The sequence below is a fragment of the Pelobates fuscus genome, chromosome 3 (assembly GCF_036172605.1).
Source record: "Pelobates fuscus isolate aPelFus1 chromosome 3, aPelFus1.pri, whole genome shotgun sequence".
Classification (NCBI taxonomy): domain Eukaryota; kingdom Metazoa; phylum Chordata; class Amphibia; order Anura; family Pelobatidae; genus Pelobates; species Pelobates fuscus.
In genome coordinates this window covers 109,371,370-109,397,706 of record NC_086319.1, presented here as the reverse complement: position 1 = coordinate 109,397,706, position 26,337 = coordinate 109,371,370, and the positions used below count along the sequence as shown (strand labels likewise).

Genomic DNA, 26,337 nt, shown 5'->3' with positions numbered 1-26,337 from the left:
ATACCAAACAATTGCTACCATTCTGAAAAAGCTCTTACCTTTAGCTGTTCAGTTAATGTCTTGGAATCTACCAATGCACTCTCCTTCTTCAGTTTGAATAACCTCAAGTACAAAAGGGATTGACAGCAAAGACTGAGGAGACACAACAAAATCAATCACTAAATATGCAGCATGTAAAATCTGTATTAGTTAGTAGACCAGGTATCTCACTGGCTGGTTGATTCATTTTAGCATAGTGTTTTCTTAGTTGATAAATTTCTTTGTTAAAATATCTACCAGCAAAGGAAACAATGTGGTACTAACTGTTGACATTGGTATTATTTTTCTCCAATTAGTACAGGTAGCCATGCTTACCAAACTGGTTGCAAATCTTAAGGGAGAATAGCACTTTGATTATAAAACTCCCTGCCATATATACCTAGAACTTTTAGTTATCTGTTCACATTTAGAAGTATCTGTACGCAATGTATGATTCACAAAGATTCACTGGAAAGTGAAGAAGTTGTGCATGGAGACAGGCAAAACATAGCATGGCTTATATTTCCACTTTTAGATATTTGCTCTACTATCTGCCTTCAGAATTAATATCAGATAACGCTCGGTTATGGTTTTCTGACAATGGTGTGATTTTGGTTTACAATGCAAGAGTGAAAAAATACATACCAAAGAACAGCAAGTCTCTTATCAGCTGATGTAGCATCAGGGGCTGCAGGGCATGCCAATTTCAAGGTGTACCTAGAAAGTTAATGCAAACTTATTAAAATATAGTAAAATTAATTGTTGTAGTAGTATATTTGTAAGACATTAACGTTTACTTTCACCAAGCCTCACTGCACACAGCGGCCACACATTTCTAACAACATTCTTCCACTACTAAGATTCCTAATAGAATAGACTACATCAGACCCCTGGTAGTATTTAAATTCATCATTCTAATCTGTACAGAATACAAAAGAGCAGGAGTTGAGCAGTGGCCAAAGAGGAAAGGCAAGGTGACACCCACCACAGGCTGCAGGAGTTATGGCAAGTATTACTAATATTAACACCGCCTTGTTCTGGTTTCCCTACAGCCTAGTTTGGTTTTAAGCTGGATGCCATAAAATAGAGCATCCACAGAAAAGTGTTCCTATCTGTAATATATTACTTGATGCTCTGCACAAGACATAGGCAGTGCTTTAAAAAACAAAAAGCAAAAAAAAAAAAACTCAAACTACTGCTTAACAAGTAATAATATTACAAGCATATCACATCCCATAAAAATGAAAGTTCAAATTAAAATACATACTTTATTAACTCTAATGTTTCACCATACATCCGAAATGGAGATTTTGATTCTTCGACACTCTTCTCTAAAGCGTTTCCGCACTCAATGAAAACAAGCACCGCATCAAGGTAGAGTACTGCTTTCTCGAACCTGTCTGACTACAAAGGAAATAAAAAAGATATTTTTTTTGCCAGGTTAGAAAAATACAAAGACAAACCCACTGAAAAATTACAACAATACATGCAAAATCCGCTATCTTCCACCCGCCAGAATAAACGTAAGCAAAGTAAAATGCACCTTTGTAAAGATTTGGGGGTACTTCATTACCAACGCATCAGCCTTGTGCTTTACTTTCTTCGCTTCCAGTAGATAGTGATCAGCAGAATGGGTTCTGGAAGAGACAAAATGGATTAAGAGATGTTTTCATACCAATTTTTTATGAAACTACTCATTGCAAAGGAAATAAGTGATAAGTGCTGGAGAGAAAAGCAAGGCATACAAATCATTATTACACTGACCCTCGGAGTTAAGTCTATATGACAATTTATAAGGACAGAAAACAATGGCAGTTGGGCCCTAAGATCAGATTGTTGCCACCACCTACCCCCAGCATCCCCAAACCTCCCCAGAGATTGTAAATGTGTAGATCAAAAATATTCTTTTGCTGACAAACATTGTAAATGATTTACTTGTTTTGTGTTTTTGAGTTTTCTACAATCTTAAAGATTTATCTAATAGAGAGAGTTAAGTAATGTGTTTGTTTAACACTAGAAGTCTTATAACTAGAAGGTTATAATAGCCCAGGGACCTTTAAAGTGAGCTCTTGCTGGACAACATGGTCGGCATTATTTTTTCTATCCAACAAAAGCTGAAGTAGAATAGAACTGCAGATACATTAAATAGTTTTGAAAAGAAAAATGCTATTTAGTTTTATGAAAAAAGATAAAACATGTTGTCTTGTGTTACCATTTGAGAGTCCTTCCCAGAGATTGTTAAGGTGTAAATCCGATATGGTCAAAAAATATATTTTTTGCTGATTAACATGTTAAATAATTAACTTGTTTGTTTGTGCTTTCATGTTATAAACTATCATAAAGGTCTATCTGTACAACACCATGTTAAAGAGCTGATTTTGTGTTTCAAATGCCTCACCTGTCTTCGAAGGTCAGTTTTGCTCTCCACAATTTTTTATCGATTGCTGGCACAAAAGCGACAGAAGCTGTATTACCTGAGGGTTTATCCTGGAAAGGAAGAAATGTACAATTCATTACACAAAGTAAAGTTTTGCGGACTATATTGTTGTTACTGCTGTTCCAATTGTGATGTCTACATCATTGAAAATCCTTTAAATAAATTAAAAACCTGAGTGGAATAGGCATTCTATTTATCTATTTATGAATCAGATCTAATCCAGACAGTGGAAATCTTCTTCACAACAATACATTGGGTGTCCCATAATGGACCAAGTTATATTGTCAGAACTGTAAGAAATGTGCTTCTGTTTTGTTCTATATCCATAAACTGGTTTAAAGTTAAACGCATGTTGGCTGAAAGCAACACATAAAACCTTGAAAATATATTGTTGGCTATTACATTGCTTATTGACTTCATTACAGACTAAGGGTCTGTAGCTGAATCCAATTGAATTGGACGATGTACAGGTTTAACAATACTCAGCTGCACACTACAACCATTGAAGAAGGATTTACTCAGTTTAAGTAAACATGTTCAACTTCGTTAACAAACAATGCAACATTTGTTGGATTTAGCAATCCCTTAAGATATTAACTTGGGCAAATCAGGTTTTTGAAACTATCATCCCTAAGAATTTATGTCTGGAAAACCATTGCAATGTTTACCTTTGTCTCCTCGGTGCTACTTTTTCTTTGCTTATCAGAAGACTTACTTTCGGTGCCACTATCCTTTGTGCTGCCACTGCTGCTAGATTTCTGAGATGAAGACTGGCTAATGGTTCTTTTACGAGACCCATGTTCAGACTTGAAATCTTTCTGTAGAGCTGGGGTTGCAGGTGAAGGAAGTAACTCTCTTTCCTTTACAGGATTTGGTTTTGACAACCTGAAACATGAAAAAACAAATATATATGAGGTGTTGCAACACAATGTACATGAGAGGTTACACAGATGCACACACAATACAAACATACACACATAGTGAATGAATAAACAAGATCAGATATAGTACTTACTCTTTACTGGGCACTTTGTAGTTTGTGGTCTTTTCTTCTACTTTTTGTTTCTTGGCATCATTACCTTTTAATTCTTCATCATTCTGTTAAAAAAAATGTACATATTCTATAAAAATAAAATATTTTAAAATATCCAATCACAGTGCAAAGCTCGAGTTTTTAAAGACACCCTTATTTAGAAAAAATAAAAATCTGAATTTTCTATTGAATTCATGTCAGTCAATAAATCTTAACATTTATTATTTATATTAATCTGAATGGAAACTTGGGACACCTAGCCAAGAGTATAACAAAGCTTTGTTCAGTTTCAATTTGATGTCCTTGAAGAAACATTACAATGGCTATTTAGACAGCACACAAATCAATTGTTTGGAGAACTAGGTTTGCAAATAACACAAAATGAGACAATATTGAGAACCCCATTACAGTGGGAAAATATATTTGTTTAGGAAAACTTCAGTAACCAATGCAACTTATGCTAGTGGTCAGAATAGTGAAAGTGTAAAACAAAAACAAATATCCACACAAGGACAGATGACATTTCTGGAATAAAATCATGTGTCTTTGGTCCAGGAGTAAAATTACAGTAGGGACCAAACCCCTCTATTCATTATGAAAAAGTTAGAGCTGTGAAAGCAAGTTAAACTGGAAAGAGATATTAAAGTTAATTTTACTATAAGTTTAAAATTATGTGGTGTTTTGGGACAGAAAAAGAAAACAAAATAAATCATTTTCAAAACAATTCTTTGTGTACGTGTTGAGATTACTAACCTTGTGCGTCCGCTTCCCCTTATTGAAGCTTTGCTCGGTCTGTTTCTGGGTCTCTTTTGGGTACTGCTTAGGTGCAATCTTTTCAATCGTGGGCTGCTCTGCATTTTTGTACGGCCATCCAGGAATCTGGGACAACAGGTTTGAGTCCTTTTTTACAATAAGAGGTAACTGATCCTCAGGGTCACTAAGGGGTGAAAGAAGCCCCTTCATAGGAGTTAATAATGAGCGATAAAAAATATCTTCCTGCTCAATGGAGGGTTTTAGAGGAGATGTTCTATTGCTCTCTGAATTTTTAGACGTTTGGACTAAAGATGTTTTAACAAACCCTCTGGACTTCTGAAGGGATTTTGGTAAAGACTTAGACTTTTTATTCTCTGCTGCAATGCAGGGAGAGGATTTGGGTTCTTTCTTCATGTTGGGTTTGTGAGAGCCATTTGTAGAAGCATTGGGTCTGTTAGGGGGCATATTTGTAGTAATTTCTGCTTTAGTAGAAATTTCTATTTTGTGTGCTTCAACAGATGCCTTTTCAGCTTTTTTGGACAAAGTTCTCCTTTGTGTTGTGCTCTCATATTGAGCTGGATACTTATGCCTGCCATGGCTGCTTTCATTGCCTTTTTGCGCAGTGTTGGTGTTTTGGATGGGGGTAGAGGAAGTGGTGGACTCCTTTGGGCTACTTGATTCTGTATAACCTGCTTCAGTGCCCTGCCCCAACTGCCACTTATTTAAAGATGAAAGGTCAGCCTAAAAAATAAATAAATAAATCAAAGTTAAAAAAATAATTGATCGTAAATTTTGACATTTACAAAGCTATGCAGACTATGTGAAAAACAAAAATATTCTATGTGCATGTGATAAGATTACGTACCATGTGCTTCCACTTCCCATTGTTGGAGCTCTTCACTGTCTGCTTCTTGGTCTCTTTTTGTTGCTTCTCAGGTTCTGTCTTTTCAACTTTGGGCTGCCCTGATTTTTTGTAAGGCTGTCCAGGTATTGGGGATAACAGGGTTAAGCCAGTCTTTACAATAAGAGATATCTGATCCTCTGGGTCTCTAAGGGGTGAAAGAAGCTTCTTCATAGGAGTAAACAATGATGAAAAGTGAAAAAAACTATCATCCTCATCAATAGAGTGTTTTAGAGGAACACTCTCTATTTTGAGTCCATCTCGTGGTGCCTCTACAGATTCCTTTGCAAAATGTCTGGACTGATTTTTCAAAATATCTCTCCTTAGTGTGGTGTTTTGAAATTGAGATGGAGACTTCTTTCTGCCTCGTCTGCTTTCAGAGCCTTTTTGTGCATTCTTGGTGTCTCGGGTGGGGGTAAAAGAAGTGGTAAACTCCTTTGGACCACATGATTCTGTATTTCCTGCTCTAGTGCCCTGCTCTTGATTCTCCTTGTTGTATCCATGTGATGATACCATATAAGTGTCTAATGAAGAAGCAAGAGACACTTTGTGTGGATTCCCCTTCTTCAACCAGTTACCCAAGTACCACTTATTTGATGATGGAGGGTCAGACTAAAAGAAAAGTTAAAATTAAATTAATTGCAATTTCTGACATTCATAAAGCAACAAATACAATGAACAAAAAAAAAATTGTTATAAAGGACATTATAGATACTAAAAAGAGGCAGACATCTATCAGCAAAAATATATTACCTCAATTTGCAAAAGAAGCCATGTCAAGCCACATAAATCGCAAAACACACTACTGTAGGAATTTAGTTTGCACTTGATCATAGTAAACTAAGCTGTCCTCTACAGGTGTGCTGCGAGCAATAAAAACACTAACAATGTGATCAATTTAAATTCAAATCAATTACAAAAATTAAGTTGGAAGGTGACAATGAATTAATAATATATAATGGAATAAAATGATTTGTGGACCCAGGACATACTTGAAAACGAGACAAATCTCAATGTATCTTTCCTGGTAAAATATTTTATAAATAAAATAATAAATAAATAATTGATTTTTCACAGCATTCCAGGTAGACCAAAACACAATATGAAACTGAGAACAGTTAGCACATTCTTCTGAAGTGGAAATTGTACAGATTTTGTTTCTAAAATAATTAAATTATATTCAAAAACAATGTGATTGAGGAGATGACTGGAATTTAAGTTCACAATGTGAAAACAATTACTATATAAAACTTTAGAAATATTTAGGGAAGTTGTATTTTCCTTCTAAAATGGGGAATATAAGTACTTAATCTTACTACACAATTAAAAGATCCCATTATATTGGATCATGCAGACCAATATAAACACAATTTGTACTACAAGTGGTAATGGTGAATTCATAAAACTATGAAGATTATGGAAAAAAACAACATTGTTATAGAAAACATTAAAGCTACTAGAAGAAAGCAGAAATCTATTAACAAAAATATATTAACTCATGAAAACAGAAATTCAGGACAACAGCCATGTCAAGCCACACAAATCACAAGACACTCTGCTCTATGAATTCAATGATTGCTCTTGGTCACAAAACAAGATTGAACTGTCCTCCACAGGTTTAAGTACAATTTGTGAGATTTCATAGAATGTGGACTTTTATAGTGAGGTATGTAATAGCCTATCCAATAAAAATGGCTTAATGCAAATCAACCAAAAACAAAGACAATAACCTTTCTCAATTAGAATATTTATAAGAGTTGGTGTGCCTGGGAGCCATACAAACACTAACAATGTGATCAATTTAAATTCAAATCAATTGCAAAAATTAAGTTGGGAGGTTACAATAATAGTTTAATATATAATGGGATTAAGTTATTTTTCTCTGCATTCCAGGTACACTAAAACACAATATGAAACTGAGAACAGTTAGCAATTTCTTTGTAATGTTAATTTGTTTGTTTTTTTATTTCTAAAATAGTTAAATTATATTAAAATATAATGTAATTGAGGAGATGGCTGGAATGTAAGTTTACAATAGGAAAACAAATACTTTATAAAACTTTAAAAATATTTAGGGAAGTTATATTTTCCTTGTAAAATGGGGAATACAAGCACTTAATCTTAACTTTTCCAGTTTTTAAACTAAGTTATTCATCTATTTATTGGTTAATTATACCAAATCTGTCTGTCTTATTCCCTCTTCTTTCGTTTCTGCTATATTCAATTGTGGATATCAGGATTTTACATTTTTTACTTAATCTTACTGTACAATTAAAAGATCCCATTATATTGGATCATGCAGACCAATATAAACACAATTTGTACTACAAGTGGTAATTGTGAATTCATAAAGTTATGAAGATTATGGAAAAAAACAACATTGTTATAGAAGACATTCAAGCTATTAAAATAAAGCAGAAATCTATAAACAAACATATATTACATCATGAAAACAGAAATTCAGGACAGCAGCCATGTCAAGCCACAAAAATGACAAAACACACTGCTGTATGAAGTCAAAGAATGCACTTGGTTACAAAACAAGACTCAACTGTCCTCTAAAGGTTTAAGTACAATTTTAGAGATTTCATAGAATATGGACTTTTATAGTTAGGTATGTAGTAGCCTACCGATTAAAAATGTCTAAATGCAAATCAACCAAAAACAAAGACAATAACTTTCCTCAATTAGAGTATATTTTGGAGTTGGTGTGCCTGTGAGCAATAAAAACACTAACAATGTGATCATTTTAAATTCATATCAATTGCAAAAAATAAGTTGGAAGGTGACAATGAAGGTATAATATATAATGGAATCATTTATTTTTCACAGAATTCCAGGTAGACCAAAACACAAAATGAAACTGAGAACAGTTAGAACTTTCTTTATAGTGGAAATTTGTAAAGATTTTGTTTCTAAAATAATTAAATTATATTCAAATATAATGTGATGGAGGAGATGACTGGAATTTAAGTTCACAATGTGTAAAGCCACAAGCATCACAAAACACACTGCTGTATGAAGTCAAAGACTGCACCTGTTCAGAAAACAAGACTGAACTGTCCTCTACAGGTTTAGGTTCAATTTGTGAGATTTCATAAAATGTGGACTTTTATGGTCAGGTATGTAGTAGCCTATCCATTAAAAATTGCTTAAGATAAATCAACCAAAGACAATAACCTTCCTCAATTAGAATATTTTTAGGAGTTAGTATGCCTGCAAGCCATGAAAACACTAACAATATAATCAATTTGAATTCATATCTATTTCAAAAATTAAGTTGGAAGGTTACAATAAAAATGTAATATGTAATGAGCTTAAGTTATTTCCCTCTGCATTCCAGGTTGACATAAACCCAATATTCAATATTTTTATGTTTCTAAAAGAAACACATTGCATTCAAATATAATGTGATTGAGGAGATGGCTGGAATTTAAGTTCACAATGTGAAAACAATTACTATATAAAACTTTAGAAATATTTAGGGAAGTTGTATTTTCCTTCTAAAATGGGGAATACAAGTACTTAATCTTACTGTACAATTAAAAGATCCCATTATATGGGATCATGCAGACCAATATAAAAACAATTTGTACTACAAGTGGTAATGGTGAATTCATAAAGCTATGAAGATTATGGAAAAAAACAACATTGTTATAGAAAACATTAAAGCTACTAAAAGAAAGCAGAAATCTATTAACAAAAATATATTACCTCATGAAAACAGAAATTCAGGACAGCAGCCATGTCAAGCCACAAAAATCACAACACACACTGCTGTATGAATTCAAAGATTGCTCTTGGTCACAAAACAAGATTGAACTGTCCTCTACAGGTTTAAGTACAATTTGTGAGATTTCATAGAATGTGGACTTTTATAGTGAGGTATGTAATAGCCTATCCAATAAAAATGGCTTAATGCAAATCAACCAAAACAAAGACAATAACCTTTCTCAATTAGAATATTTATAAGAGTTGGTGTGCCTGGGAGCCATACAAACATAACAATGTGATCAATTTAAATTCAAATCAATTGCAAAAATTAAGTTGGGAGGTTACAATAATAGTTTAATATATAATGGGATTAAGTTATTTTTCTCTGCATTCCAGGTACACTAAAACACAATATGAAACTGAGAACAGTTAGCAATTTCTTTGTAATGTTAATTTGTTTGTTTTTTTATTTCTAAAATAGTTAAATTATATTAAAATATAATGTAATTGAGGAGATGGCTGGAATTTAAGTTTACAATAGGAAAACAAATACTTTATAAAACTTTAGAAATATTAAGAGAAGTTGTATTTTCCTTCTAAAATGGGGAATACAAATACTTAATCTTAACTTTTCCAGTTTTTAAAATAAGTTATTAATCTATTTATTGATTAATTATACCAAATCTGTCTGTCTTGTTCCCTCTTCTTTATTTTCTGCTATATTCACTTGTGGATATCAGGATTTTTTTTTTTACTTAATCTTACTGTACAATTAAAAGATCCCATTATATTGGATCATGCAGACCAATATAAACACAATTTGTACTACAAGTGGTAATTGTGAATTCATAAAGTTATGAAGATTATGGAAAAAACAACATTGTTATAGAAGACATTAAAGCTATTAAAATAAAGCAGAAATCTATAAACAAACATATATTACATCATGAAAACAGAAATTCAGGACAGCAGCCATGTCAAGCCACAAAAATGACAAAACACACTGCTGTATGAAGTCAAAGAATGCACTTGGTTACAAAACAAGACTCAACTGTCCTCTAAAGGTTTAAGTACAATTTGAGAGATTTCATAGAATATGGACTTTTATAGTTAGGTATGTAGTAGCCTACCGATTAAAAATGTCTAAATGCAAATCAACCAAAAACAAAGACAATAACTTTCCTCAATTAGAGTATATTTTGGAGTTGGTGTGCCTGTGAGCAATAAAAACACTAACAATGTGATCATTTTAAATTCATATCAATTGCAAAAAATAAGTTGGAAGGTGACAATGAAGGTATAATATATAATGGAATCATTTATTTTTCACAGAATTCCAGGTAGACCAAAACACAAAATGAAACTGAGAACAGTTAGAACTTTCTTTATAGTGGAAATTTGTAAAGATTTTGTTTCTAAAATAATTAAATTATATTCAAATATAATGTGATGGAGGAGATGACTGGAATTTAAGTTCACAATGTGTAAAGCCACAAGCATCACAAAACACACTGCTGTATGAAGTCAAAGACTGCACCTGTTCAGAAAACAAGACTGAACTGTCCTCTACAGGTTTAGGTTCAATTTGTGAGATTTCATAAAATGTGGACTTTTATGGTCAGGTATGTAGTAGCCTATCCATTAAAAATTGCTTAAGATAAATCAATCAAAGACAATAACCTTCCTTAATTAGAATATTTTTAGGAGTTAGTATGCCTGCAAGCCATGAAAACACTAACAATATAATCAATTTGAATTCATATCTATTTCAAAAATTAAGTTGGAAGGTTACAATAAAAATGTAATATGTAATGAGCTTAAGTTATTTTCCTCTGCATTCCAGGTTGACATAAACCCAATATTCAATATTTTTATGTTTCTAAAAGAAACACATTGCATTCAAATATAATGTGATTGAGGAGATGGCGGGAATTTAAGTTCACAATGTGAAAACAATTACTATATAAAACTTTAGAAATATTTAGGGAAGTTGTATTTTCCTTCTAAAATGGGGAATACAAGTACTTAATCTTACTGTACAATTAAAAGATCCCATTATATGGGATCATGCAGACCAATATAAAAACAATTTGTACTACAAGTGGTAATGGTGAATTCATAAAGCTATGAAGATTATGGAAAAAAACAACATTGTTATAGAAAACATTAAAGCTACTAAAAGAAAGCAGAAATCTATTAACAAAAATATATTACCTCATGAAAACAGAAATTCAGGACAGCAGCCATGTCAAGCCACAAAAATCACAACACACACTGCTGTATGAATTCAAAGATTGCTCTTGGTCACAAAACAAGATTGAACTGTCCTCTACAGGTTTAAGTACAATTTGTGAGATTTCATAGAATGTGGACTTTTATAGTGAGGTATGTAATAGCCTATCCAATAAAAATGGCTTAATGCAAATCAACCAAAAACAAAGACAATAACCTTTCTCAATTAGAATATTTATAAGAGTTGGTGTGCCTGGGAGCCATACAAACATAACAATGTGATCAATTTAAATTCAAATCAATTGCAAAAATTAAGTTGGGAGGTTACAATAATAGTTTAATATATAATGGGATTAAGTTATTTTTCTCTGCATTCCAGGTACACTAAAACACAATATGAAACTGAGAACAGTTAGCAATTTCTTTGTAATGTTAATTTGTTTGTTTTTTTATTTCTAAAATAGTTAAATTATATTAAAATATAATGTAATTGAGGAGATGGCTGGAATTTAAGTTTACAATAGGAAAACAAATACTTTATAAAACTTTAGAAATATTAAGAGAAGTTGTATTTTCCTTCTAAAATGGGGAATACAAATACTTAATCTTAACTTTTCCAGTTTTTAAAATAAGTTATTAATCTATTTATTGATTAATTATACCAAATCTGTCTGTCTTGTTCCCTCTTCTTTATTTTCTGCTATATTCACTTGTGGATATCAGGATTTTTTTTTTTTACTTAATCTTACTGTACAATTAAAAGATCCCATTATATTGGATCATGCAGACCAATATAAACACAATTTGTACTACAAGTGGTAATTGTGAATTCATAAAGTTATGAAGATTATGGAAAAAACAACATTGTTATAGAAGACATTAAAGCTATTAAAATAAAGCAGAAATCTATAAACAAACATATATTACATCATGAAAACAGAAATTCAGGACAGCAGCCATGTCAAGCCACAAAAATGACAAAACACACTGCTGTATGAAGTCAAAGAATGCACTTGGTTACAAAACAAGACTCAACTGTCCTCTAAAGGTTTAAGTACAATTTGAGAGATTTCATAGAATATGGACTTTTATAGTTAGGTATGTAGTAGCCTACCGATTAAAAATGTCTAAATGCAAATCAACCAAAAACAAAGACAATAACTTTCCTCAATTAGAGTATATTTTGGAGTTGGTGTGCCTGTGAGCAATAAAAACACTAACAATGTGATCATTTTAAATTCATATCAATTGCAAAAAATAAGTTGGAAGGTGACAATGAAGGTATAATATATAATGGAATCATTTATTTTTCACAGAATTCCAGGTAGACCAAAACACAAAATGAAACTGAGAACAGTTAGAACTTTCTTTATAGTGGAAATTTGTAAAGATTTTGTTTCTAAAATAATTAAATTATATTCAAATATAATGTGATGGAGGAGATGACTGGAATTTAAGTTCACAATGTGTAAAGCCACAAGCATCACAAAACACACTTCTGTATGAAGTCAAAGACTGCACCTGTTCAGAAAACAAGACTGAACTGTCCTCTACAGGTTTAGGTTCAATTTGTGAGATTTCATAAAATGTGGACTTTTATGGTCAGGTATGTAGTAGCCTATCCATTAAAAATTGCTTAAGATAAATCAATCAAAGACAATAACCTTCCTTAATTAGAATATTTTTAGGAGTTAGTATGCCTGCAAGCCATGAAAACACTAACAATATAATCAATTTGAATTCATATCTATTTCAAAAATTAAGTTGGAAGGTTACAATAAAAATGTAATATGTAATGAGCTTAAGTTATTTTCCTCTGCATTCCAGGTTGACATAAACCCAATATTCAATATTTTTATGTTTCTAAAAGAAACACATTGCATTCAAATATAATGTGATTGAGGAGATGGCTGGAATTTAAGTTCACAATGTGAAAACAATTACTATATAAAACTTTAGAAATATTTAGGGAAGTTGTATTTTCCTTCTAAAATGGGGAATACAAGTACTTAATCTTACTGTACAATTAAAAGATCCCATTATATGGGATCATGCAGACCAATATAAAAACAATTTGTACTACAAGTGGTAATGGTGAATTCATAAAGCTATGAAGATTATGGAAAAAAACAACATTGTTATAGAAAACATTAAAGCTACTAAAAGAAAGCAGAAATCTATTAACAAAAATATATTACCTCATGAAAACAGAAATTCAGGACAGCAGCCATGTCAAGCCACAAAAATCACAACACACACTGCTGTATGAATTCAAAGATTGCTCTTGGTCACAAAACAAGATTGAACTGTCCTCTACAGGTTTAAGTACAATTTGTGAGATTTCATAGAATGTGGACTTTTATAGTGAGGTATGTAATAGCCTATCCAATAAAAATGGCTTAATGCAAATCAACCAAAAACAAAGACAATAACCTTTCTCAATTAGAATATTTATAAGAGTTGGTGTGCCTGGGAGCCATACAAACATAACAATGTGATCAATTTAAATTCAAATCAATTGCAAAAATTAAGTTGGGAGGTTACAATAATAGTTTAATATATAATGGGATTAAGTTATTTTTCTCTGCATTCCAGGTACACTAAAACACAATATGAAACTGAGAACAGTTAGCAATTTCTTTGTAATGTTAATTTGTTTGTTTTTTTATTTCTAAAATAGTTAAATTATATTAAAATATAATGTAATTGAGGAGATGGCTGGAATTTAAGTTTACAATAGGAAAACAAATACTTTAAAACTTTAGAAATATTAAGAGAAGTTGTATTTTCCTTCTAAAATGGGGAATACAAATACTTAATCTTAACTTTTCCAGTTTTTAAAATAAGTTATTAATCTATTTATTGATTAATTATACCAAATCTGTCTGTCTTGTTCCCTCTTCTTTATTTTCTGCTATATTCACTTGTGGATATCAGGATTTTTTTTTTACTTAATCTTACTGTACAATTAAAAGATCCCATTATATTGGATCATGCAGACCAATATAAACACAATTTGTACTACAAGTGGTAATTGTGAATTCATAAAGTTATGAAGATTATGGAAAAAAACAACATTGTTATAGAAGACATTAAAGCTATTAAAATAAAGCAGAAATCTATAAACAAACATATATTACATCATGAAAACAGAAATTCAGGACAGCAGCCATGTCAAGCCACAAAAATGACAAAACACACTGCTGTATGAAGTCAAAGAATGCACTTGGTTACAAAACAAGACTCAACTGTCCTCTAAAGGTTTAAGTACAATTTGAGAGATTTCATAGAATATGGACTTTTATAGTTAGGTATGTAGTAGCCTACCGATTAAAAATGTCTAAATGCAAATCAACCAAAAACAAAGACAATAACTTTCCTCAATTAGAGTATATTTTGGAGTTGGTGTGCCTGTGAGCAATAAAAAACACTAACAATGTGATCATTTTAAATTCATATCAATTGCAAAAAATAAGTTGGAAGGTGACAATGAAGGTATAATATATAATGGAATCATTTATTTTTCACAGAATTCCAGGTAGACCAAAACACAAAATGAAACTGAGAACAGTTAGAACTTTCTTTATAGTGGAAATTTGTAAAGATTTTATTTCTAAAATAATTAAATTATATTCAAATATAATGTGATGGAGGAGATGACTGGAATTTAAGTTCACAATGTGTAAAGCCACAAGCATCACAAAACACACTGCTGTATGAAGTCAAAGACTGCACCTGTTCAGAAAACAAGACTGAACTGTCCTCTACAGGTTTAGGTTCAATTTGTGAGATTTCATAAAATGTGGACTTTTATGGTCAGGTATGTAGTAGCCTATCCATTAAAAATTGCTTACGATAAATCAACCAAAGACAATAACCTTCCTCAATTAGAATATTTTTAGGAGTTAGTATGCCTGCAAGCCATGAAAACACTAACAATATAATCAATTTGAATTCATATCTATTTCAAAAATTAAGTTGGAAGGTTACAATAAAAATGTAATATGTAATGAGCTTAAGTTATTTTCCTCTGCATTCCAGGTTGACATAAACCCAATATGCAATATTTTTATGTTTCTAAAAGAAACACATTGCATTCAAATATAATGTGATTGAGGAGATGGCTGGAATTTAAGTTCACAATGTGAAAACAATTACTATATAAAACTTTAGAAATATTTAGGGAAGTTGTATTTTCCTTCTAAAATGGGGAATACAAGTACTTAAACTTACTGTACAATTAAAAGATCCCATTATATGGGATCATGCAGACCAATATAAAAACAATTTGTACTACAAGTGGTAATGGTGAATTCATAAAGCTATGAAGATTATGGAAAAAAACAACATTGTTATAGAAAACATTAAAGCTACTAAAAGAAAGCAGAAATCTATTAACAAAAATATATTACCTCATGAAAACAGAAATTCAGGACAGCAGCCATGTCAAGCCACAAAAATCACAACACACACTGCTGTATGAATTCAAAGATTGCTCTTGGTCACAAAACAAGATTGAACTGTCCTCTACAGGTTTAAGTACAATTTGTGAGATTTCATAGAATGTGGACTTTTATAGTGAGGTATGTAATAGCCTATCCAATAAAAATGGCTTAATGCAAATCAACCAAAAACAAAGACAATAACCTTTCTCAATTAGAATATTTATAAGAGTTGGTGTGCCTGGGAGCCATACAAACATAACAATGTGATCAATTTAAATTCAAATCAATTGCAAAAATTAAGTTCAGAGGTTACAATAATAGTTTAATATATAATGGGATTAAGTTATTTTTCTCTGCATTCCAGGTACACTAAAACACAATATGAAACTGAGAACAGTTAGCAATTTCTTTGTAATGTTAATTTGTTTGTTTTTTTATTTCTAAAATAGTTAAATTATATTAAAATATAATGTAATTGAGGAGATGGCTGGAATTTAAGTTTACAATAGGAAAACAAATACTTTATAAAACTTTAGAAATATTAAGAGAAGTTGTATTTTCCTTCTAAAATGGGGAATACAAATACTTAATCTTAACTTTTCCAGTTTTTAAAATAAGTTATTAATCTATTTATTGATTAATTATACCAAATCTGTCTGTCTTGTTCCCTCTTCTTTATTTTCTGCTATATTCACTTGTGGATATCAGGATTTTTTTTTTTACTTAATCTTACTGTACAATTAAAAGATCCCATTATATTGGATCATGCAGACCAATATAAACACAATTTGTACTACAAGTGGTAATTGTGAATTCATAAAGTTATGAAGATTATGGAAAAAAACAACATTGTTATAGAAGACATTAAAGCTATTAAAATAAAGCAGAAATCTATAAACAAACATATATTACATCATGAAAACAGAAATTCAGGACAGCAGCCATGTCAAGCCACAAAAATGACAAAACACACTGCTGTATGAAGTCAAAGAATGCACTTGGTTACAAAACAAGACTCAACTGTCCTCTAAAGGTTTAAGTACAATTTGAGAGATTTCATAGAATATGGACTTTTATAGTTAGGTATGTAGTAGCTCACCGATTAAAAATGTCTAAATGCAAATCAACCAAAAACAAAGACAATAACTTTCCTCAATTAGAGTATATTTTGGAGTTGGTGTGCCTGTGAGCAATAAAAACACTAACAATGTGATCATTTTAAATTCATATCAATTGCAAAAAATAAGTTGGAAGGTGACAATGAAGGTATAATATATAATGGAATCATTTATTTTTCACAGAATTCCAGGTAGACCAAAACACAAAATGAAACTGAGAACAGTTAGAACTTTCTTTATAGTGGAAATTTGTAAAGATTTTGTTTCTAAAATAATTAAATTATATTCAAATATAATGTGATGGAGGAGATGACTGGAATTTAAGTTCACAATGTGTAAAGCCACAAGCATCACAAAACACACTGCTGTATGAAGTCAAAGACTGCACCTGTTCAGAAAACAAGACTGAACTGTCCTCTACAGGTTTAGGTTCAATTTGTGAGATTTCATAAAATGTGGACTTTTATGGTCAGGTATGTAGTAGCCTATCCATTAAAAATTGCTTAAGATAAATCAATCAAAGACAATAACCTTCCTTAATTAGAATATTTTTAGGAGTTAGTATGCCTGCAAGCCATGAAAACACTAACAATATAATCAATTTGAATTCATATCTATTTCAAAAATTAAGTTGGAAGGTTACAATAAAAATGTAATATGTAATGAGCTTAAGTTATTTTCCTCTGCATTCCAGTTTGACATAAACCCAATATTCAATATTTTTATGTTTCTAAAAGAAACACATTGCATTCAAATATAATGTGATTGAGGAGATGGCTGGAATTTAAGTTCACAATGTGAAAACAATTACTATATAAAACTTTAGAAATATTTAGGGAAGTTGTATTTTCCTTCTAAAATGGGGAATACAAGTACTTAATCTTACTGTACAATTAAAAGATCCCATTATATGGGATCATGCAGACCAATATAAAAACAATTTGTACTACAAGTGGTAATGGTGAATTCATAAAGCTATGAAGATTATGGAAAAAAACAACATTGTTATAGAAAACATTAAAGCTACTAAAAGAAAGCAGAAATCTATTAACAAAAATATATTACCTCATGAAAACAGAAATTCAGGACAGCAGCCATGTCAAGCCACAAAAATCACAACACACACTGCTGTATGAATTCAAAGATTGCTCTTGGTCACAAAACAAGATTGAACTGTCCTCTACAGGTTTAAGTACAATTTGTGAGATTTCATAGAATGTGGACTTTTATAGTGAGGTATGTAATAGCCTATCCAATAAAAATGGCTTAATGCAAATCAACCAAAAACAAAGACAATAACCTTTCTCAATTAGAATATTTATAAGAGTTGGTGTGCCTGGGAGCCATACAAACATAACAATGTGATCAATTTAAATTCAAATCAATTGCAAAAATTAAGTTGGGAGGTTACAATAATAGTTTAATATATAATGGGATTAAGTTATTTTTCTCTGCATTCCAGGTACACTAAAACACAATATGAAACTGAGAACAGTTAGCAATTTCTTTGTAATGTTAATTTGTTTGTTTTTTTATTTCTAAAATAGTTAAATTATATTAAAATATGATGTAATTGAGGAGATGGCTGGAATTTAATAGGAAATAGGAAAACAAATACTTTAAAACTTTAGAAATATTAAGAGAAGTTGTATTTTCCTTCTAAAATGGGGAATACAAATACTTAATCTTAACTTTTCCAGTTTTTAAAATAAGTTATTAATCTATTTATTGATTAATTATACCAAATCTGTCTGTCTTGTTCCCTCTTCTTTATTTTCTGCTATATTCACTTGTGGATATCAGGATTTTTTTTTTTACTTAATCTTACTGTACAATTAAAAGATCCCATTATATTGGATCATGCAGACCAATATAAACACAATTTGTACTACAAGTGGTAATTGTGAATTCATAAAGTTATGAAGATTATGGAAAAAAACAACATTGTTATAGAAGACATTAAAGCTATTAAAATAAAGCAGAAATCTATAAACAAACATATATTACATCATGAAAAAAGAAATTCAGGACAGCAGCCATGTCAAGCCACAAAAATGACAAAACACACTGCTGTATGAAGTCAAAGAATGCACTTGGTTACAAAACAAGACTCAACTGTCCTCTAAAGGTTTAAGTACAATTTGAGAGATTTCATAGAATATGGACTTTTATAGTTAGGTATGTAGTAGCCTACCGATTAAAAATGTCTAAATGCAAATCAACCAAAAACAAAGACAATAACTTTCCTCAATTAGAGTATATTTTGGAGTTGGTGTGCCTGTGAGCAATAAAAAACACTAACAATGTGATCATTTTAAATTCATATCAATTGCAAAAAATAAGTTGGAAGGTGACAATGAAGGTATAATATACAATGGAATCATTTATTTTTCACAGAATTCCAGGTAGACCAAAACACAAAATGAAACTGAGAACAGTTAGAACTTTCTTTATAGTGGAAATTTGTAAAGATTTTATTTCTAAAATAATTAAATTATATTCAAATATAATGTGATGGAGGAGATGACTGGAATTTAAGTTCACAATGTGTAAAGCCACAAGCATCACAAAACACACTGCTGTATGAAGTCAAAGACTGCACCTGTTCAGAAAACAAGACTGAACTGTCCTCTACAGGTTTAGGTTCAATTTGTGAGATTTCATAAAATGTGGACTTTTATGGTCAGGTATGTAGTAGCCTATCCATTAAAAATTGCTTAAGATAAATCAACCAAAGACAATAACCTTCCTCAATTAGAATATTTTTAGGAGTTAGTATGCCTGCAAGCCATGAAAACACTAACAATATAATCAATTTGAATTCATATCTATTTCAAAAATTAAGTTGGAAGGTTACAATAAAAATGTAATATGTAATGAGCTTAAGTTATTTTCCTCTGCATTCCAGGTTGACATAAACCCAATATTCAATATTTTTATGTTTCTAAAAGAAACACATTGCATTCAAATATAATGTGATTGAGGAGATGGCTGGAATTTAAGTTCACAATGTGAAAACAATTACTATATAAAACTTTAGAAATATTTAGGGAAGTTGTATTTTCCTTCTAAAATGGGGAATACAAGTACTTAATCTTACTGTACAATTAAAAGATCCCATTATATGGGATCATGCAGACCAATATAAAAACAATTTGTACTACAAGTGGTAATGGTGAATTCATAAAGCTATGAAGATTATGGAAAAAAACAACATTGTTATAGAAAACATTAAAGCTACTAAAAGAAAGCAGAAATCTATTAACAAAAATATATTACCTCATGAAAACAGAAATTCAGGACAGCAGCCATGTCAAGCCACAAAAATCACAACACACACTGCTGTATGAATTCAAAGATTGCTCTTGGTCACAAAACAAGATTGAACTGTCCTCTACAGGTTTAAGTACAATTTGTGAGATTTCATAGAATGTGGACTTTTATAGTGAGGTATGTAATAGCCTATCCAATAAAAATGGCTTAATGCAAATCAACCAAAAACAAAGACAATAACCTTTCTCAATTAGAATATTTATAAGAGTTGGTGTGCCTGGGAGCCATACAAACATAACAATGTGATCAATTTAAATTCAAATCAATTGCAAAAATTAAGTTGGGAGGTTACAATAATAGTTTAATATATAATGGGATTAAGTTATTTTTCTCTGCATTCCAGGTACACTAAAACACAATATGAAACTGAGAACAGTTAGCAATTTCTTTGTAATGTTAATTTGTTTGTTTTTTTATTTCTAAAATAGTTAAATTATATTAAAATATAATGTAATTGAGGAGATGGCTGGAATTTAAGTTTACAATAGGAAAACAAATACTTTAAAACTTTAGAAATATTAAGAGAAGTTGTATTTTCCTTCTAAAATGGGGAATACAAATACTTAATCTTAACTTTTCCAGTTTTTAAAATAAGTTATTAATCTATTTATTGATTAATTATACCAAATCTGTCTGTCTTGTTCCCTCTTCTTTATTTTCTGCTATATTCACTTGTGGATATCAGGATTTTTTTTTTACTTATTCTTACTGTACAATTAAAAGATCCCATTATATTGGATCATGCAGACCAATATAAACACAATTTGTACTACAAGTGGTAATTGTGAATTCATAAAGTTATGAAGATTATGGAAAAAAACAACATTGTTATAGAAGACATTAAAGCTATTAAAATAAAGCAGAAATCTATAAACAAACATATATTACATCATGAAAACAGAAATTCAGGACAGCAGCCATGTCAAGCCACAAAAATGACAAAACACACTGCTGTATGAAGTCAAAGAATGCACTTGGTTACAAAACAAGACTCAACTGTCCTCTAAAGGTTTAAGTACAATTTGAGAGATTTCATAGAATATGGACTTTTATAGTTAGGTATGTAGTAGCCTACCGATTAAAAATGTCTAAATGCAAATCAACCAAAAACAAAGACAATAACTTTCCTCAATTAGAGTATATTTTGGAGTTGGTGTGCCTGTGAGCAATAAAAAACACTAACAATGTGATCATTTTAAATTCATATCAATTGCAAAAAATAAGTTGGAAGGTGACAATGAAGGTATAATATATAATGGAATCATTTATTTTTCACAGAATTCCAGGTAGACCAAAACACAAAATGAAACTGAGAACAGTTAGAACTTTCTTTATAGTGGAAATTTGTAAAGATTTTATTTCTAAAATAATTAAATTATATTCAAATATAATGTGATGGAGGAGATGACTGGAATTTAAGTTCACAATGTGTAAAGCCACAAGCATCACAAAACACACTGCTGTATGAAGTCAAAGACTGCACCTGTTCAGAAAACAAGACTGAACTGTCCTCTACAGGTTTAGGTTCAATTTGTGAGATTTCATAAAATGTGGACTTTTATGGTCAGGTATGTAGTAGCCTATCCATTAAAAATTGCTTAAGATAAATCAACCAAAGACAATAACCTTCCTCAATTAGAATATTTTTAGGAGTTAGTATGCCTGCAAGCCATGAAAACACTAACAATATAATCAATTTGAATTCATATCTATTTCAAAAATTAAGTTGGAAGGTTACAATAAAAATGTAATATGTAATGAGCTTAAGTTATTTTCCTCTGCATTCCAGGTTGACATAAACCCAATATTCAATATTTTTATGTTTCTAAAAGAAACACATTGCATTCAAATATAATGTGATTGAGGAGATGGCTGGAATTTAAGTTCACAATGTGAAAACAATTACTATATAAAACTTTAGAAATATTTGGGGAAGTTGTATTTTCCTTCTAAAATGGGGAATACAAGTACTTAATCTTACTGTACAATTAAAAGATCCCATTATATGGGATCATGCAGACCAATATAAAAACAATTTGTACTACAAGTGGTAATGGTGAATTCATAAAGCTATGAAGATTATGGAAAAAAACAACATTGTTATAGAAAACATTAAAGCTACTAAAAGAAAGCAGAAATCTATTAACAAAAATATATTACCTCATGAAAACAGAAATTCAGGACAGCAGCCATGTCAAGCCACAAAAATCACAACACACACTGCTGTATGAATTCAAAGATTGCTCTTGGTCACAAAACAAGATTGAACTGTCCTCTACAGGTTTAAGTACAATTTGTGAGATTTCATAGAATGTGGACTTTTATAGTGAGGTATGTAATAGCCTATCCAATAAAAATGGCTTAATGCAAATCAACCAAAAACAAAGACAATAACCTTTCTCAATTAGAATATTTATAAGAGTTGGTGTGCCTGGGAGCCATACAAACATAACAATGTGATCAATTTAAATTCAAATCAATTGCAAAAATTAAGTTGGGAGGTTACAATAATAGTTTAATATATAATGGGATTAAGTTATTTTTCTCTGCATTCCAGGTACACTAAAACACAATATGAAACTGAGAACAGTTAGCAATTTCTTTGTAATGTTAATTTGTTTGTTTTTTTATTTCTAAAATAGTTAAATTATATTAAAATATAATGTAATTGAGGAGATGGCTGGAATTTAAGTTTACAATAGGAAAACAAATACTTTAAAACTTTAGAAATATTAAGAGAAGTTGTATTTTCCTTCTAAAATGGGGAATACAAATACTTAATCTTAACTTTTCCAGTTTTTAAAATAAGTTATTAATCTATTTATTGATTAATTATACCAAATCTGTCTGTCTTGTTCCCTCTTCTTTATTTTCTGCTATATTCACTTGTGGATATCAGGATTTTTTTTTTACTTAATCTTACTGTACAATTAAAAGATCCCATTATATTGGATCATGCAGACCAATATAAACACAATTTGTACTACAAGTGGTAATTGTGAATTCATAAAGTTATGAAGATTATGGAAAAAAACAACATTGTTATAGAAGACATTAAAGCTATTAAAATAAAGCAGAAATCTATAAACAAACATATATTACATCATGAAAACAGAAATTCAGGACAGCAGCCATGTCAAGCCACAAAAATGACAAAACACACTGCTGTATGAAGTCAAAGAATGCACTTGGTTACAAAACAAGACTCAACTGTCCTCTAAAGGTTTAAGTACAATTTGAGAGATTTCATAGAATATGGACTTTTATAGTTAGGTATGTAGTAGCCTACCGATTAAAAATGTCTAAATGCAAATCAACCAAAAACAAAGACAATAACTTTCCTCAATTAGAGTATATTTTGGAGTTGGTGTGCCTGTGAGCAATAAAAAACACTAACAATGTGATCATTTTAAATTCATATCAATTGCAAAAAATAAGTTGGAAGGTGACAATGAAGGTATAATATATAATGGAATCATTTATTTTTCACAGAATTCCAGGTAGACCAAAACACAAAATGAAACTGAGAACAGTTAGAACTTTCTTTATAGTGGAAATTTGTAAAGATTTTATTTCTAAAATAATTAAATTATATTCAAATATAATGTGATGGAGGAGATGACTGGAATTTAAGTTCACAATGTGTAAAGCCACAAGCATCACAAAACACACTGCTGTATGAAGTCAAAGACTGCACCTGTTCAGAAAACAAGACTGAACTGTCCTCTACAGGTTTAGGTTCAATTTGTGAGATTTCATAAAATGTGGACTTTTATGGTCAGGTATGTAGTAGCCTATCCATTAAAAATTGCTTAAGATAAATCAACCAAAGACAATAACCTTCCTCAATTAGAATATTTTTAGGAGTTAGTATGCCTGCAAGCCATGAAAACACTAACAATATAATCAATTTGAATTCATATCTATTTCAAAAATTAAGTTGGAAGGTTACAATAAAAATGTAATATGTAATGAGCTTAAGTTATTTTCCTCTGCATTCCAGGTTGACATAAACCCAATATTCAATATTTTTATGTTTCTAAAAGAAACACATTGCATTCAAATATAATGTGATTGAGGAGATGGCTGGAATTTAAGTTCACAATGTGAAAACAATTACTATATAAAACTTTAGAAATATTTAGGGAAGTTGTATTTTCCTTCTAAAATGGGGAATACAAATACTTAATCTTACTGTACAATTAAAAGATCCCATTATATGGGATCATGCAGACCAATATAAAAACTATTTGTACTACAAGTGGTAATGGTGAATTCATAAAGCTATGAAGATTATGGAAAAAAACAACATTGTTATAGAAAACATTAAAGCTACTAAAAGAAAGCAGAAATCTATTAACAAAAATATATTACCTCATGAAAACAGAAATTCAGGACAGCAGCCATGTCAAGCCACAAAAATCACAACACACACTGCTGTATGAATTCAAAGATTGCTCTTGGTCACAAAACAAGATTGAACTGTCCTCTACAGGTTTAAGTACAATTTGTGAGATTTCATAGAATGTGGACTTTTATAGTGAGGTATGTAATAGCCTATCCAATAAAAATGGCTTAATGCAAATCAACCAAAAACAAAGACAATAACCTTTCTCAATTAGAATATTTATAAGAGTTGGTGTGCCTGGGAGCCATACAAACATAACAATGTGATCAATTTAAATTCAAATCAATTGCAAAAATTAAGTTGGGAGGTTACAATAATAGTTTAATATATAATGGGATTAAGTTATTTTTCTCTGCATTCCAGGTACACTAAAACACAATATGAAACTGAGAACAGTTAGCAATTTCTTTGTAATGTTAATTTGTTTGTTTTTTTATTTCTAAAATAGTTAAATTATATTAAAATATAATGTAATTGAGGAGATGGCTGGAATTTAAGTTTACAATAGGAAAACAAATACTTTATAAAACTTTAGAAATATTAAGAGAAGTTGTATTTTCCTTCTAAAATGGGGAATACAAATACTTAATCTTAACTTTTCCAGTTTTTAAAATAAGTTATTAATCTATTTATTGATTAATTATACCAAATCTGTCTGTCTTGTTCCCTCTTCTTTATTTTCTGCTATATTCACTTGTGGATATCAGGATTTTTTTTTTACTTATTCTTACTGTACAATTAAAAGATCCCATTATATTGGATCATGCAGACCAATATAAACACAATTTGTACTACAAGTGGTAATTGTGAATTCATAAAGTTATGAAGATTATGGAAAAAAACAACATTGTTATAGAAGACATTAAAGCTATTAAAATAAAGCAGAAATCTATAAACAAACATATATTACATCATGAAAACAGAAATTCAGGACAGCAGCCATGTCAAGCCACAAAAATGACAAAACACACTGCTGTATGAAGTCAAAGAATGCACTTGGTTACAAAACAAGACTCAACTGTCCTCTAAAGGTTTAAGTACAATTTGAGAGATTTCATAGAATATGGACTTTTATAGTTAGGTATGTAGTAGCCTACCGATTAAAAATGTCTAAATGCAAATCAACCAAAAACAAAGACAATAACTTTCCTCAATTAGAGTATATTTTGGAGTTGGAGTGCCTGTGAGCAATAAAAAACACTAACAATGTGATCATTTTAAATTCATATCAATTGCAAAAAATAAGTTGGAAGGTGACAATGAAGGTATAATATATAATGAAATCATTTATTTTTCACAGAATTCCAGGTAGACCAAAACACAAAATGAAACTGAGAACAGTTAGAACTTTCTTTATAGTGGAAATTTGTAAAGATTTTATTTCTAAAATAATTAAATTATATTCAAATATAATGTGATGGAGGAGATGACTGGAATTTAAGTTCACAATGTGTAAAGCCACAAGCATCACAAAACACACTGCTGTATGAAGTCAAAGACTGCACCTGTTCAGAAAACAAGACTGAACTGTCCTCTACAGGTTTAGGTTCAATTTGTGAGATTTCATAAAATGTGGACTTTTATGGTCAGGTATGTAGTAGCCTATCCATTAAAAATTGCTTAAGATAAATCAACCAAAGACAATAACCTTCCTCAATTAGAATATTTTTAGGAGTTAGTATGCCTGCAAGCCATGAAAACACTAACAATATAATCAATTTGAATTCATATCTATTTCAAAAATTAAGTTGGAAGGTTACAATAAAAATGTAATATGTAATGAGCTTAAGTTATTTTCCTCTGCATTCCAGGTTGACATAAACCCAATATTCAATATTTTTATGTTTCTAAAAGAAACACATTGCATTCAAATATAATGTGATTGAGGAGATGGCTGGAATTTAAGTTCACAATGTGAAAACAATTACTATATAAAACTTTAGAA

At 30.5% G+C, this 26,337-nt stretch overlaps 1 protein-coding gene across 1 annotated transcript in view; it reads right to left on the bottom strand.

The window, feature by feature from the left end:
• Positions 1 to 26,337, bottom strand: part of LOC134601660 (AF4/FMR2 family member 4-like) — a 53,334-nt gene that overhangs the window by 1,552 nt on the left and 25,445 nt on the right. Inside the window, exons 2-10 of the mRNA XM_063446177.1 lie at positions 5,385 to 5,754; positions 4,242 to 4,738; positions 3,471 to 3,553; positions 3,124 to 3,340; positions 2,417 to 2,505; positions 1,592 to 1,655; positions 1,286 to 1,422; positions 664 to 735; positions 39 to 132 (exon numbers count right to left, since the gene is read on the bottom strand). Of these exons, the coding sequence (XP_063302247.1) occupies positions 39 to 132; positions 664 to 735; positions 1,286 to 1,422; positions 1,592 to 1,655; positions 2,417 to 2,505; positions 3,124 to 3,340; positions 3,471 to 3,553; positions 4,242 to 4,738; positions 5,385 to 5,754 (1,623 nt within the window). The remainder of the gene's footprint in view (positions 1 to 38; positions 133 to 663; positions 736 to 1,285; positions 1,423 to 1,591; positions 1,656 to 2,416; positions 2,506 to 3,123; positions 3,341 to 3,470; positions 3,554 to 4,241; positions 4,739 to 5,384; positions 5,755 to 26,337) is intronic.